The sequence below is a fragment of the Rhamphochromis sp. 'chilingali' genome, assembly GCF_963969265.1.
Source record: "Rhamphochromis sp. 'chilingali' genome assembly, chromosome: 2".
NCBI lineage: Eukaryota > Metazoa > Chordata > Actinopteri > Cichliformes > Cichlidae > Rhamphochromis > Rhamphochromis sp. 'chilingali'.
The window spans coordinates 42,116,000-42,128,576 of NC_137930.1; the positions used below are offsets into that span (position 1 = coordinate 42,116,000).

Genomic DNA, 12,577 nt, shown 5'->3' on the forward strand with positions numbered 1-12,577 from the left:
TTTTCCCTTTTTCTCTGTCTATCCTTTCTATTGCTCAACACGAGAGAATCTCTAATCTTGTTGGCTGGAACTGTGCCGACATCTGTGATCTGTCATGGTGCTTTGTCGCCTTGCCAGAACAAAAGAAAAAGAGGTGAATGACTGTGAAAAGCCTTAAGGGGAGGAAAGGGTAAGAGAAAATTGATGTCTCAAGTGACACCAGGGGCATTTACATGTAGCCAGTGACACACATACACACTCTTAAATGTTGTACCTCATACAGGAGAACTGTACTTTATACACTTTGAACCTGTCCATATATCTGTGGTTGTGTGGCAAATGTGCATAGATGTATAGGAACCTGACTGTTTTTCTTTCATACCTAAGTCCAGACTTTATGACCAACCTGAATATTATGCTTTTGGTCTATTATGAGTCTAAGCAGTTTTGACCCACCAAGGCATACTGGTACCAAATGGCACTTTCATAGATATAAGATATCTAAAGGTGCTGTTTGATATCTGAGACTAAGTTAACGTGACCTGTCATGGCATCAAGCCAATTCACGCCAATGTATGCAGCACTGAGTGGCCTTAATATGTGTTGTTATCAACAGATATTGTTATTCACCTCAAGAGAATGTATCTTCAAGTTCAAAGCGATGTTGCTCCTGGTTTTAACATTTCAACCTGCTTATGGAACTTTGCTGCACATAACATCTGTGCTAGTAAATGAACTGACCACCACACGTGCAGTAAATCCAGGCCTTGTCATGAGATCTCCAACTCACTACCTCCAGTGGAATTTCACTTGTAAAGTTAGGAACAGCACAGCAGCACGGTGGTTAGCACTGTTGCCGCACAGCAAGAAGGTCCTGAGTTCAATTCCACCATCAGGCCGGGGTCTTTCTGTGTGGAGTTTGCATGTTCTCCCCGTGTTTGCGTGGGTTCCCTCCGGGTACTCTGGCTTCCTCCCACCGTCCAAAGACATGCAGCTTGTGGGGATAGGTTAATTGATTAATCCAAATTGCCCATAGGTGTGAATGTGAATGTGAGTGTGAATGGTTGTCTGTCCCTGTGTGTTGGCCCTGTGACAGACTGGCGACCTGTCCAGGGTGTACCCCGCCTCTCGCCCTATGACAGCTGGGACAGGCTCCAGCGCCCCCCGCGACCCTGAAAAGGATAAGCGGAAGCGATTGGATGGATGGATGGATGGAAGTTAGGAACATTTTCTGACTGTAGGGTTCTGCTAAATCGACTGGTTTTATATAGTGTTTCTCTACCATACCTGAGGACTCAAAGGCTTTATACAATTTGCTTCAGTCATCTAGTCGCACCCATGAATACAAGCACCTTTTTCTGTGTAACTGCTTTCTGTGTAACATTCACACATTCATAGAGCACTTGTCTATATCTGGCATGCAGACTGGAGTAGATGACCTGTTCAACCTTCTGATATTCAGCCACGCCATCAATAGGATTGCTAGATTATTATTGCTATCTTGATAATATGGGTCAATCCATTTAAAACTGTAAATGACCAGAAACATCAAAGGGAAGAGATAACAAATGCACTGAAAGAGGATAGGGAGAATACTAAAGCTACTTAAAAACAGGCAAATTAGGGGAAGTGAATGCAGCTGGGGAACAACAAAGGAGCAAGTAATCAGGGAAATGATACAAGGGGAAGTCAAACTGAACTCAAGGCACGAATAACTATCAAAATAAAGCAGAAAATAAAACATGGTAAGTAAAAAATAATGTTTTTTTCCTGAAATGAAGGAACTTAATACAGGAGAACTGATAAACTATGAATCACCAGAAGACATTCAAAATAAAAAAAATATTACAGCATCAGTTAGAAGCATAAGTGACAAGTTAATACTGGTCAGTATGCATCCACTATAACATGTGCCTTGAAAAAGTTATGAATCTGAAAGTCGTAAGCAATTTTTGGGACCATAGAAAAGATGTTTTTGAGACTGAGATTGGAGATCATTGCTATTGTTCAGTCTTAGGATGATACTGCACTGTGCCAGAAGGAGAACTTAACCCTATCAGAGAAGAATTTCAAATATTCTTAAACAAGGCTCTGAATTTCAAAGTATCAAAAATGAGTTTATTAGAAAACAAATATTATCAAGAAAGAATGAACCTGGTATCAAAATGTAGTTAAAAAGGAGAACTTCAAGTGATTTAACTTATGTTAATAAGTCAACTACCCAGATGTTGTTATGATTCCTGCCACCTCCACCTCTCCAGTAGGGACGATGTAGGGTCATAAAATGGGACTGTGCATCAGAGAGCCAATGCTAAAAGACACATCAAAGGTAAAGGTGGGGATGCAAGTGATATCTGACAAAACTGCATTTCTGAACTGAAATCAACAAAAACCACAGAAACAGTTGCAAAAATAGTTTTGAAATATATTTGCATCAGCATGGGCATGACCTCAAAGTGTCTGCTTGTACACATCAGAGACGATACTCATCTGAGTATCATCTTTTACACTTACCTCCCCAGTCACTCTAGTGCCTTATGAGAATTATGACAGGGTTGTCAGTCAGTGGGCTTGGGTAACTTCTTCAGGATGATTATAACACTCCATTCTCTTCTTTTCATCACACACAACAGTCCCCCTGCAGCCATGTGACCCCACTTTAACCTCTTGTGTCTGCAGGTTTTCTTCTTCAGTAGTCTGTCTGAATTACAGCTAATCGTCTCTGACTGACCCCAGTCTGTCATTCTCTGATAGACCTTTGAAACAACTGCTGAGACAGTTTTTACCAGAAGACATTCAACTTACCAGAGAGGTCACATTATCTTCTTCTAAGAGTTACCGTCAAAGTTGAGAAGCTACAATAATCTAATGACTGCTTGATTTTTTTTCTCTCTTTGGAAAATCACTTGAACAATTAATTTGTCATTTAAGTAGTTGCCAATTAATTTACTGTCAGGCAACTATTTGACGAATAAGTTAATTATTTTAGCTTTGCTGCTCGGGTGTCTGTGTGGGCGCGTGTGTTTAAAAACAGGGATGTATGCTTCATTTGCATGGACCAATGCAGACAAATCACTAAATTGTAATGTCAGGCATAACCTTGGAGGCCCTCACAACTTTGCATATTTTAAAATTATTTGAAAGAACAGTGTGACCTTGTCTGGACTTTGTCCATATTGAGGCTCTTGAAACTTTGTGATATGATTTGATGACTTTTATGCTGTCTTTGATGAAATATTACAATTATAAATATTGAGTCCATATCCAACCTGCCTGTTGACTTTAAGTGAAATCCAGAAGGTTTCTAGTTTTCTTGTGCAGCACAGAAAACAGAATGACAAGTCTCCTCTTGGGCCTAATGCACGTCAGCTCAGAAAACATGGCTGTGAAAGATGTCGAGGCAATTACTATTGGCATTACAGGTGTAATATCTCTGGACAGCATGTCCAGGGCAGGATTTTTTTTTTCCTTTTTATGATTGAAGCAGCAGGTAACAGTTCCTGAGTGAAAACAATTGTTAGGCTTTGCTTGTAATTGTTGCAGAGAAAATTATTTTAGTAAATCATACACTTTTTATTCACTTCAGAATAAAGAATACAAGCAAGAGTTTCCAGAACATCTGCGTTTGTCCACTGTGTCAGCCGATCATTTGGAAAGGCACAGACGTATAGAAGTTTTAAATGTGAGAGAAAGACTTCTTGGCTAATGTCAACAGCAGCACAGATTTGTATTACTGAAAACCTGACAATCTAAATGTATTATTCCTGGAACGTCAGTAAGCTGTATTAGCCATTAGTAGTCAGAGTATCCAGGAGAACAGTGGGATGCATGTAGTAGTGCTATTTATTAAGTTAATTAAGGGAAAGTGTTCAGTCGGGTTCAAGTCTGTGCTCTGTCGGGGCCACTCAAGAACATTCACAGAGTGGTCCAGAACCCACTCCTTTATTATCTTGGCTGTGTGTGTAGAGTTGTTGACTTGTTGGAAAATGGTCTACAGACAGTAACTTGGTCTCCATGGCTTGGTTTGTCCTCTGACATGCACTGTTAGCTATGAGACTTTACATTGCCCGGTGTCCTATATGATATATAAGTGCCTATCCAAGTCATGTCCAGTCAACTGAATTTACTACTGGTGGAATTCCAGTAAAGTTGTAAAAACATCTGACAGATGATCAGTGGAAATGGGTATTGTGTGAAGAATGTTGTGGTCGGAAAAAAAAGAATTTAATCCATTACAAGAAAAAGACTGTAAGGTGACAAAATGTGGAACAATTGAAGTGGATGCACTGTGGATCCAAAGTGACCAAACAATCAAAAGATCAGTGCATCAAGGTTTATTCACTAAGAGTATTAGCTTGCATTGCTATTTGTTTTCACGCTGACAATAGTGTTTGGATGTGTGTTCCACCTCGCTGCATTAAACACTCTACATTTCAGAATGTGTGAAGACCTCATCATGCACAACCAGCCGAGTATCTGCAGATTGCAATCTACCATTATTTTTTGAGTTATTCACATTTAATGCCAGTTATGTCTCGTTACAACTTTGTGCTAAAAATACTTTTTGTAACATTGTTTGACATTGTATTTTCATCCATGAGTTGCCCTCAGGCCTGCCTTTGTCCTGTGTCCTGCAGAAACCAAGGATGGATCTGGCTGACACTTACACTAGTTTTGTACGACAGAACCAGGACATTCTGCACCATGGTGTCAGTGATAAGCTCTACATTGAGACCGTATTTGATGTAAGTGCAAGTACTGTTTCCAGCTTGCTGAAATTATGCTCATATTCCTACGTTATTGTTATACATAACTTTCTTTGTTAATCTGTAATTCTGTGTGCAAAAGCCTAAAATAGCAAATTGGTCACGTAAGTACATGTAAAGAAATTCTTTTAAAAATTAGTTTTATTGTTGTGGTTTTTTGTTAGTTTTTCTTTCTTTTTCTTTTTCTTTTTACCAGGATCAGACAAATCCTCTTACTTTTTCTTCATTTAAAATCAAAATGCTCTTCTGAAAGAGTATGCTAAACTAGAAAGCGAAAATTTCTGAAGAAATTTTAAGTGTGCCTATGCCGCCGCTAATCAGTATAGTTTGCCATTCAAACGGCTACAGAGAGCAAAACTCAGCAGAGCAGCCATTCTCCACCATTAACTATGGTAAAACCAAACACCGCTCGCGCCTCACAGATGACAGCTTACAGTTTTGTGTAAAGATGAGGTGACTTCGTACAGCCCCAATTTGTAGACGCTGTGCGCAGAGGTTCATAAGCAGACCCGACAATGTTTGCATGAACACACTTTGAAGCATTACGTTATGGACCACTTTTCACACATAGTTGCTGTACCCACACAGCCGGCTGTAGCTTTTCATCTCACAGCCCGACACATACAAAAAAAAAAAAAAAAAAAAAAAAAGCAGAGAGAGCACAGACTTTACACCTGAGAGGCGTGATTGCAGATATCGCTGAGGTGGGTCCACCTCCCCTGCAGCGGCACTGCAGACCACGCCCTGCCACACACATCAAACACGTAAAATAAATATTTATGCACTTTTCATTCACTTTTTGTTTTTTGTTATTTTTACACAGTGTTCTGAATGATTAACAATGGTCTACAGCCAATCTTGTGTATTATTATACAAACTTTGGTTGTAAGATTCAGATAACTATTTAATAAAAGCTAAATATTTTATATGAGAGTAAGAAAGAAAAGTATATCTTTGTCTCATACTCTCATCAGACAATACATGAACCTCTCAATAAACAAAATATATGCTCGGCTTAAATGACAAACCGCTATTTTACACAGTGGAACACTTATTTTTAAACAAAACCAATGCAGTTCGCCACTGACAGTGCTTACCTTTGCACATCACAGTAAACACTGAACCAAGATGGCGCCCACGCGAACGAGAAATCTGAACTACGGTGTCCTGCAGAGGACAAATGGTCAAAATTGCTAAAATTTACAACATATATGCAGCTCAACAGCGACACCTTGTGACTTATTCCAGTCACTACCTTACATATACATAACGTCTTACCTGACATTCAGTTCACCGGACACTCATACTGAATCACCAGCCCATATAAATGAAAAATAAGTCCAGCAGCCAACCAAGAGTCATCACAAAGACTAGGGGTGACACGACAGCGTGAGCGGGCCTGGGTGTCAGCCAGCCCAGCCTGGGTGTCAGCCAGCCCGACCTGGGTGGCAGCCAAGCCGCACTAGCCAGCTAGCCGGCTAGCTGCCATGCGGCGGTGAAACGAGAGCGTGAGCCGGCCTGGGTATCAGTCAGCCCGGCCTAGGTGTCAGCCAAGCCGCCCTAGCCAGCTAGCTGCCATGCGGCGCTAGCAGTAACATCGTGAGAGATATGGGACTTCTTGATAAAATATGGGACTTCTTGATAAAACGAGCAGATATTTGAAGTTTACACCCCTACATTCTCGCCTGAAAATAGGGGAGGCTGTCATAAAGTTCAAAATCAGTAACTTAGCGCGCACAGCTGTATAGAAACTCCGTCGTGCTAGCTAGCACGCAGTACAGTTATTGTAACTGTCAGCACAACGAAAATAAACTACACCTAAACTCTGTTTATATCTGACCCAAATAGAGTGCAGTTAATAACGTCTTACCTGAAATTCAGTTCACCAGCCGCCTGCTTCTCCTGCATTGGGTTTCCCTTATCCACGATTGAGCTCCGCGTTAGCCACCACCGGTCGATCGGTGTTTCTTTCCCGCATACGAGGGGAAGAGACATATACCGGTGGCTAACGCGGAGCTAGCTAGCCACCGGTATATGAACAACTCAGTTATTTTTTCCACATCGACCAGCATCATCGGCCCATATAAACGAAAAATAAGTCCAGCTAAGACAAAGACTGTTTGCGGAGCGATCGGGGGTGAAAGGAGTTAGAGACGCCTCACTGAAAGCCAAGCCTGGGTGCTTTTGAGCGAAGCGGCGCTAGCTAGCCGGCTAGCCGGCCGGCCAAACTAGCTAGCCGGCTAGCAGCAACATCGTGAGAAATCTGTTGCTAATATTGGATGTTTTGACAAAACGAGCAGATATTTGACGTTTACACACCTACATTCTCACCTGAAAACCGGTCGATCGGCGGCCGCCTCACATGTTTCTTTCCCCACATATGAGGGGAAAGAGACACATACCGGTGGCTAGCTAGCTCCGCGTTAGCCACCACCAAACAACTCAGTTTTTCATCATCGGCCCATATAAACGAAAAATAAGTCCAGTGTGAAACAGTCGCTTGGCGAGCGATCGGGTGGTTTAGCGAGTGTCAGCCTCTTAAGTTTAAGACAAGCCCGGCTGCTTTTTAAGCGACGCGGCGCTAGCTACCCAGCTAGCGTCAGTACACAGGAACTACTTCCGGTAGTTATACAAAATAAAAGCGTCCACAGGGACACAGCGGCCGCCTCGCATTACTCCCGACATACCACTAGAGTGAGCCAGCACACCACAAATGAAGTTTTCTTGTTCTCCATTCATTTCAATGGGAAAAAACTTGCATTAAAATATTCATATTTAAAAAACTATAGAAGTAATAAACACCAAAAGTCATAGCAACTCATTCCAGCTCCAGCCGCACACAATGATATATCATATGTAAACCTTGTCTCAAAACTGTGGGGCGAGTTAAGGTCCAAAATTTCAGGCGGAAAAAGAATAATAATAATAATAATAATAATAATAATAAATCCGAGCAATAGTAATAAGTGTGCCTTCGCATAGGCACACTTAATGATGCAACAGTCATAGATCTATTTGCATGTGATGTAAAAATTATGTAAAAACATTTAAACTATAAATGTAGCTTTCTGTCTTGGGGACATAGTAAGTTAGGTCTAACATTCTCTTCACTATTTCACAGCCAACAGTTGTTTCAGCAAGAATGCTAACGCTTCAAGCAAATCAGCAATAATAAACACCACTCCAAGCCAACTTGACATTTACAAATTTGTTTAAATTGCATATATAGCACAAAATCATAGTGAAAGCAATATCTACAAACTTTACATTGTAAGGTCAATATCCAATAATATTCTCCAAAATTGAGCCCATTCCCTTTGGGCAAGCACTTTGTCATGTTTTAAGGTTTTAAAGGCTTTGTGTGCCATTCAGCTCTTTGCACACATGTTTCTGCTTCATGTCTCTGTTCTTTAAGCACATGCTTTACCTCTGCTGTTTTGCCTGTCTCTTAACTTTCTGTACATTCCTAAAGAAAAACAGGGTCAAGAGTGATGAATTTGTATCTTAAAAAAATCTATTTTTTATTTCTTTCAACAATTTCACTTGTGGGATCAATAAAGTATCCATCTTTCTATCAGCAGAAAATGCTTTTATTCTCTGTTCAGCTGTCACTAAATTGCTGATTTGAATTTACTCTCAGACTTTGTTTATAGAATCAATTTTTTAATTCCTTTATGCACCTACAGTTGTAGAGCTAGACAATTTTTTATATAGGTGGAGTACTTTTTTTCCATGGCAAATTGCAGAAGGCTGAATAATACATTTTTCAAGTCAGTACTTTTGGAAATAAAACCTTATGCTCTTGAGTGTAGAAATTTTTGATGTAACATTTCCACTGGTTAAAAAATGTAGAACTGTTTCTACTTTTTTTTCCTCTTTTTATTGTTGACAAAGCTCCGAGATGGAGAGCCAGAGGGAAAATATTTTATGAAAATGGCAGCAGGATGTATTTCCAGTTCTATTTGTAAGTGAAGAGTCTCCTAACACACTCCATAATTGGTTGTATGAAATGTACAAAAAAGACAGAATTTTAATCTGCACCCGGGGCCCCCTTGGGCCACCACGTGTTTCTATATGGCGCCACTTACCTGATTAATTTCTTTCATTAACATGAATACTGGGAAATGGTTCCAGTTTGTTTCGGTCTGTTGTTGTTCCTGTGGGTGTGATGTTCACACTCACACCATTGGACGTAAAGCTGCTTTCAGGAGCTGTGTTGTGCTCTGATGGTTAAACCTTCTTCAAAATCAGTGTTGTGGTCAATAATTCAGAATTGAACTTCAAAACCTGCAAACAGTTGATACTCTGCTCTACCACCGGTGGCACACAGAAGTGCTCGCTTAATCACCAGTACCACCGAGAAAACATCTTATTCGTTCCAAGTTCTGTCAGCATCCAAACAGAAGTCCCAGAAAAATGAGGCAGCTTTGTGTACATGTCATTGTGGTTTGCAGGTACACAGTAAGTAAAACTAGATTCCTCAAGCTCAGTAACAGGCAGCATAAACTAATCATTTCAGTTTGTTTGATAAAGACGCACACAAGTCTGCAGCAACGTACAGGCTTAGAATTAAACCCTTAGCTTTCAGAAAAAAACGTTTATATTTTGATATTTGTTCTCCGATACTCTTTGACTATTTGTACCATTTATGACACGTTTATTATAATAACAATTTTTCCCCTGGTGATATAAAATTAACATGTGATGTATTTCATTTTACCAGTGGCAGGAGCTGCAACTTTCAAAAAGCAAAAAACATTTGCATTAATGTATCCTCAATGTAAAGATGTAAATTTGGCTAGTTCCAAAAAAGGAAGAAAAAGTGTATGTATGTATACAAGCATGCATATGCATATATATATATATATATATACACACACACACACACACACACACACACACACACACACACACACACACACACACACACACACACACACACACACACACACAAACGTAAACAAAACAGGCCCCAGTACCGAGCCTTGTGAGGCAATGTAATAAATGTTACTTCTGGTTTTCTAAATGTAAATGCATCTTTGTAGAGAAAAAAATGGAAAGCAGTTTTTGTTTGTTTGTTTTAAATAATGCCTCACTAACCTGACTGTGACTAAACAGGAACGTACTCATTAGAAATACTTGTAACTGCTGTGAATCCAATTTGACCACTAATTCTGGGGTTCTCAAAACATTTTATGCTCATCTTTCAAGTCAGTTTGTGGTTGATATTTTCTGTGCTTTATGTTGTTGTGTAAAATGTTTAATTACAGACAAAAAATGGATTTAATATGCACACATAAAGACATGCAAACCAAAAACCAAAAATAATTTTGAATAGTATCTGATCTGTTCATAGGAATCTTATATATACAGTAAATGCTTATAAAATCTCTACAAGCAGAGCTCACAGTCAGGTGTTTGCACACACTGATTCTCCTCTTTCGAAGCAGCAGCAGGTTGCTTAGTTCCGAAAACACTGACTGCTTCTGTTGACCTGTTTATCACTTAGAAAACATCAAGAGCTTTTGGCTTGCTCTGCTGGAGCCAAAAACACTTTCACATACCCAGCTATCCATCCGCCTAATCATCCCTCTATCCCACGCTGTCCGTTTTCATAACCTACCGCCCCCACTTGGATTTAGATTTTTAAGAATATTTTAGCAGAAAGTTGTCAAACACGCCTCAGCTCGCCATCATTAGTTAACGCGGCAACTCAGACATGGCGGTTCAGACCTTCATACACATTAGCGGCACGAAGCTGAGCGATGGATTTCTGCCACCCACCGCCTCCTCCGAGAGTTCAGAGTGTTGTGACTGAGGCTCGATCTGCACTGGACTGAATTTTGTGTGTGTGTGTGCGCGTTCGTGTTTGAAAAAGGGAGGTCGAGGAGAGTAAGTCTAATAGAGCTCAGAAGCACCCAGTCATGCGCCAAGAAGGAGGTGACAGCGGGGCCTTGAGGTTTCTCCACTCAGCCCTTCAACATGTATCTCACATACACACACACACACATATGTGCGCACATGCATTTTGTGTGTAAACAAAGAACCAAATCCTTTGTTCGACAGCAGCATCAGACCTCCTGCCAGCAGCAATATGGGTATGCGGTTTCCTTGTTTATATAGAGCTTTGTGAGTCAAAGGCAAATTTATTTACATTTGCCACACCTTTTAAACAAAAGCTTTGTCAACACTGATGGATTTAAAGAAGAGGAAGAAAAAGGCTATGAAAGCAAAGAACACCAAAATGAAAAGATGGGGAATCAACATGAACTGTAAACACACTTAACAGTTTTTTTCCCTTTTGCTTATGCATGCAAACATCTGTGTTTTTGTGTACAAGTGCTCATCAGGGAGCATCTGTGTGCATCACACACACACACACACACACACACACACACAGTTCTCTGTTCTCGACTTTAGGAGGGAACAACTGACAAACCAAGGACAAACCTGGATACAGTTAAAAATTTATCTCAAAACAGGCTTAATTCAACCTCAGATTTATCCTTCAAAACAAGATAAGATGTTTGAGATTCTTTCTTTTCCCCTTATTTCTGATATTAGTTTCAGTTCAGAAAGAAAACAAAATATTAGATCATTTAATTCTTATGTGAGAAAACATAACATATATTTGTTAAGGAAAAAAGCAGAACTCAACAATTGAAACAAAAAATAGACCCAGAAATAAAACATCTCCGGCATTTTATATACAGGAGTTTACAACTTTATAACCGAGGAACATTTATTGTGCAAAAGTGTGAATATATCTCAAATGTTCAAATCTTTTTGGCACCAGAGAAGCATACACCCATTTCTTCACATAATTTTTACAAGACCAATGCATACCTACTCGTTCCCCTATCCTTCCTGTGCTTATTCCCTCCATCTGTTTTCACTCTTATCCTCTAATCATCTCAATTAAGGACCTTCTTCATTCTCAATTTCCATGATGGTTAATGCGGTTTGCAAGGAAACCAGCAGGCAGCTGATTACTCACTCTAGAAACTCGCCTCCCAGACACTCAAATATACGTTTCCTTGAATGGAGGAGGAGCAGAAAATCAGAGGGTGTCATGCAGTAATTTGAAAATCCTCAAGCATTTGTTAATAATGAGTACAAGGCTGATTAGGATACTATGTGAACTGCAGCATTTAAAAAAGATTGTGAAGGAAAAGGAGGAAGAGAAAATAATAGCAGGATAGAGAATGTGTAAAAAGTATGACAGCAAATTTTAGGAATCACATAGGAGCTGTCAGAGACGGCATAAGGACACAAGCAGACGCACATAAATGAGTTGATGCAAACTAAACTGAAGAATGATGTGCTACAATTTAGGTTAAAAAAAACACATGCTTGCAACATTTTTTTAAATTTAATTAGTCCAGAATAATAGAGGAAAAAACAGCGTAAATAGTCTGAGCTGCAGAGAATAAGCCAACAGGAATTGCAAATTATTGCAAATGCATTTAGCTGTGAGGCAAAGCAGCCATACATCAGTGGTGTGCAGATGTGTGTTAACATGTTAGCAGTCACCAGCAGCACGCGGTGACTTTTACAGAAAGGCAGTCAGCACATATAAAACTGTATTTTTGGAAAATTGTGCATAAAGTAAAAGTAATTCAATTAATCAATTTTGTTCAGCATCATATTCTATAAATCACACGTTTGTACCACAAATCTATGAAAAAAATCTGATGTTCACGAGCTCAGAAACATGGGCCTTTTTATATATTATATTGTATATTAGTAACAAAAACTCCGCTGAATTAAAAGGCTTGAGCAGTATGTACCATAGTTAACTATTAATATCTACAGGGAGAATTATGAATGAA

At 39.7% G+C, this 12,577-nt stretch overlaps 1 protein-coding gene across 1 annotated transcript in view; it reads left to right on the forward strand.

The window, feature by feature from the left end:
• cadps2 (Ca++-dependent secretion activator 2) overlaps positions 1 to 12,577 on the forward strand; it is a 201,793-nt gene that overhangs the window by 177,305 nt on the left and 11,911 nt on the right. Inside the window, exon 25 of the mRNA XM_080875386.1 lies at positions 4,617 to 4,724. Within this exon, the coding sequence (XP_080731512.1) occupies positions 4,617 to 4,724 (108 nt within the window). The remainder of the gene's footprint in view (positions 1 to 4,616; positions 4,725 to 12,577) is intronic.